We start from the raw sequence: 1,467 nt of genomic DNA on the forward strand, positions 1-1,467 counted from the left end.
ACAAATTATATTACAAAATGATTCGGCAATGCCTCTACCTCCCTCTCCTCCCTCAATCACTCCCGCATTGCACATTTGCCTCCTCGCGGCCTGAAGCCGTGTCTTTTTGGTTGGTTAGGCACCAGGAAATTTCCTCAGAAGATTATGTGCTACAAGCTGGATGCTGGATGCTGGATGTGTGGGTTCTATCAAAGACAATATAAGAGTTAGATGAGTATGGCAATAAGGGAGCAAGCGACGAGAGTTTAAACATCTAAAAATAGAATGCGCTTGCATGTGTGTGAACACGCACGAGGCTGTGCAAAGCAAATGGTTTTACTCATATTATTATTATTATTATGTCTTTGGTTGAACGATTTTGTCAAAGAAACTTTGAATAATGGGTTCCATAATTCTTGTTTAGCTCAAATCATTCACAACTTTGTTGCTCATTTTGCCCAAAATTTGAATCTCACTGTCAATGCGATCTCCGGGCTGCAGGAAGCTTGTTGGCCGCCTATACGCCCCGCCACCGGCTGGGGTGCCAGTCAGAATCAAGTCGCCGGGAAAGAGGGTCAGGAACTGGGACAGGCGATGGACGAGATAGTCAATTTTGAAGATCATATCGCGCGTGTGTCCCGACTGCCGCTGCTCCCCGTTGACGAGCGTCTTGATCCACAGATCATTGACGTCGGGCACATGAGTCTTGTGGACGATGGTGGGGCCCAGGGGGCAGAAGGTGTCCAGCGACTTGCCGCCGAGCAGGGCGGTCCAGTCCCGTGCGGTGATGTCCTGGGCCAGCGTGTACCCAAAGACGTAGTTCATGGCTGCGTTGCGGTTTACCTTGCGGCACTTTCGCCCTATGACCACGACCAGCTGGCAGCCGTAGTCAATGTGTTTGGCCTGGCTGTGGGCCCGTATATTGTCCAGCGATCCGGTAATGGAGCTACTGAACTTGACGCAAAACGACGGCTCACGTGGTATGGGTATGTGCTGTTCGTCGCAGTTGTCGACGTAGTTGTTCTGCACCACCAGAATCTTGCACGGGTCATCGATGGGGGGCAGCAGGCGCAGATCCTTGTACACGTCCCGCACCTGCATGAATTGCAGTCTGTCCAGCAGGCTGTCCATGCAGTAGCGCTGCCGAATAAACGTCACCATGTCGTTGGCGGCACACGTGCTGGTCGACAGCTCCACCATCTTGCTGCCATCATCGGAGACTAGGCCCAGTCGCTTCACCGGATCATGCGGCCGCTCATACTGCATGAAGCGGAGACGCGGCTGCTCCCACCTCTGTGGCTCCGTCTGCTGTTGGGGCACCACCAGCAAGGCCGCCTTTTTCCACAGCGTTCTGCGCGGCTGCTGGGGCAGAATGCCCGCCAGTGTCCTGCGATGCTGCTGCTGATTCTGCTGATCGCCGATGGCACACCATCGAGTAAGCTTCGAGCGAGAGTCAAACAAAACAGATTTCATATTCGTTCTCGTACT

General features: G+C 53.0%; 1 protein-coding gene across 1 annotated transcript; it reads right to left on the reverse strand.

The window, feature by feature from the left end:
• Positions 1–371: 371 nt before the first annotated feature.
• LOC117893529 (fumarylacetoacetate hydrolase domain-containing protein 2A) lies at positions 372–1,467 on the reverse strand. Its single transcript, XM_034800172.1, has one exon. The coding sequence runs from the start codon at positions 1,450–1,452 to the stop codon at positions 400–402; it is 1,053 nt and encodes a 350-aa protein (XP_034656063.1). The 5' UTR covers positions 1,453–1,467; the 3' UTR covers positions 372–399.

This window comes from Drosophila subobscura, chromosome J, assembly GCF_008121235.1.
Source record: "Drosophila subobscura isolate 14011-0131.10 chromosome J, UCBerk_Dsub_1.0, whole genome shotgun sequence".
In the NCBI taxonomy this organism is placed as follows: domain Eukaryota; kingdom Metazoa; phylum Arthropoda; class Insecta; order Diptera; family Drosophilidae; genus Drosophila; species Drosophila subobscura.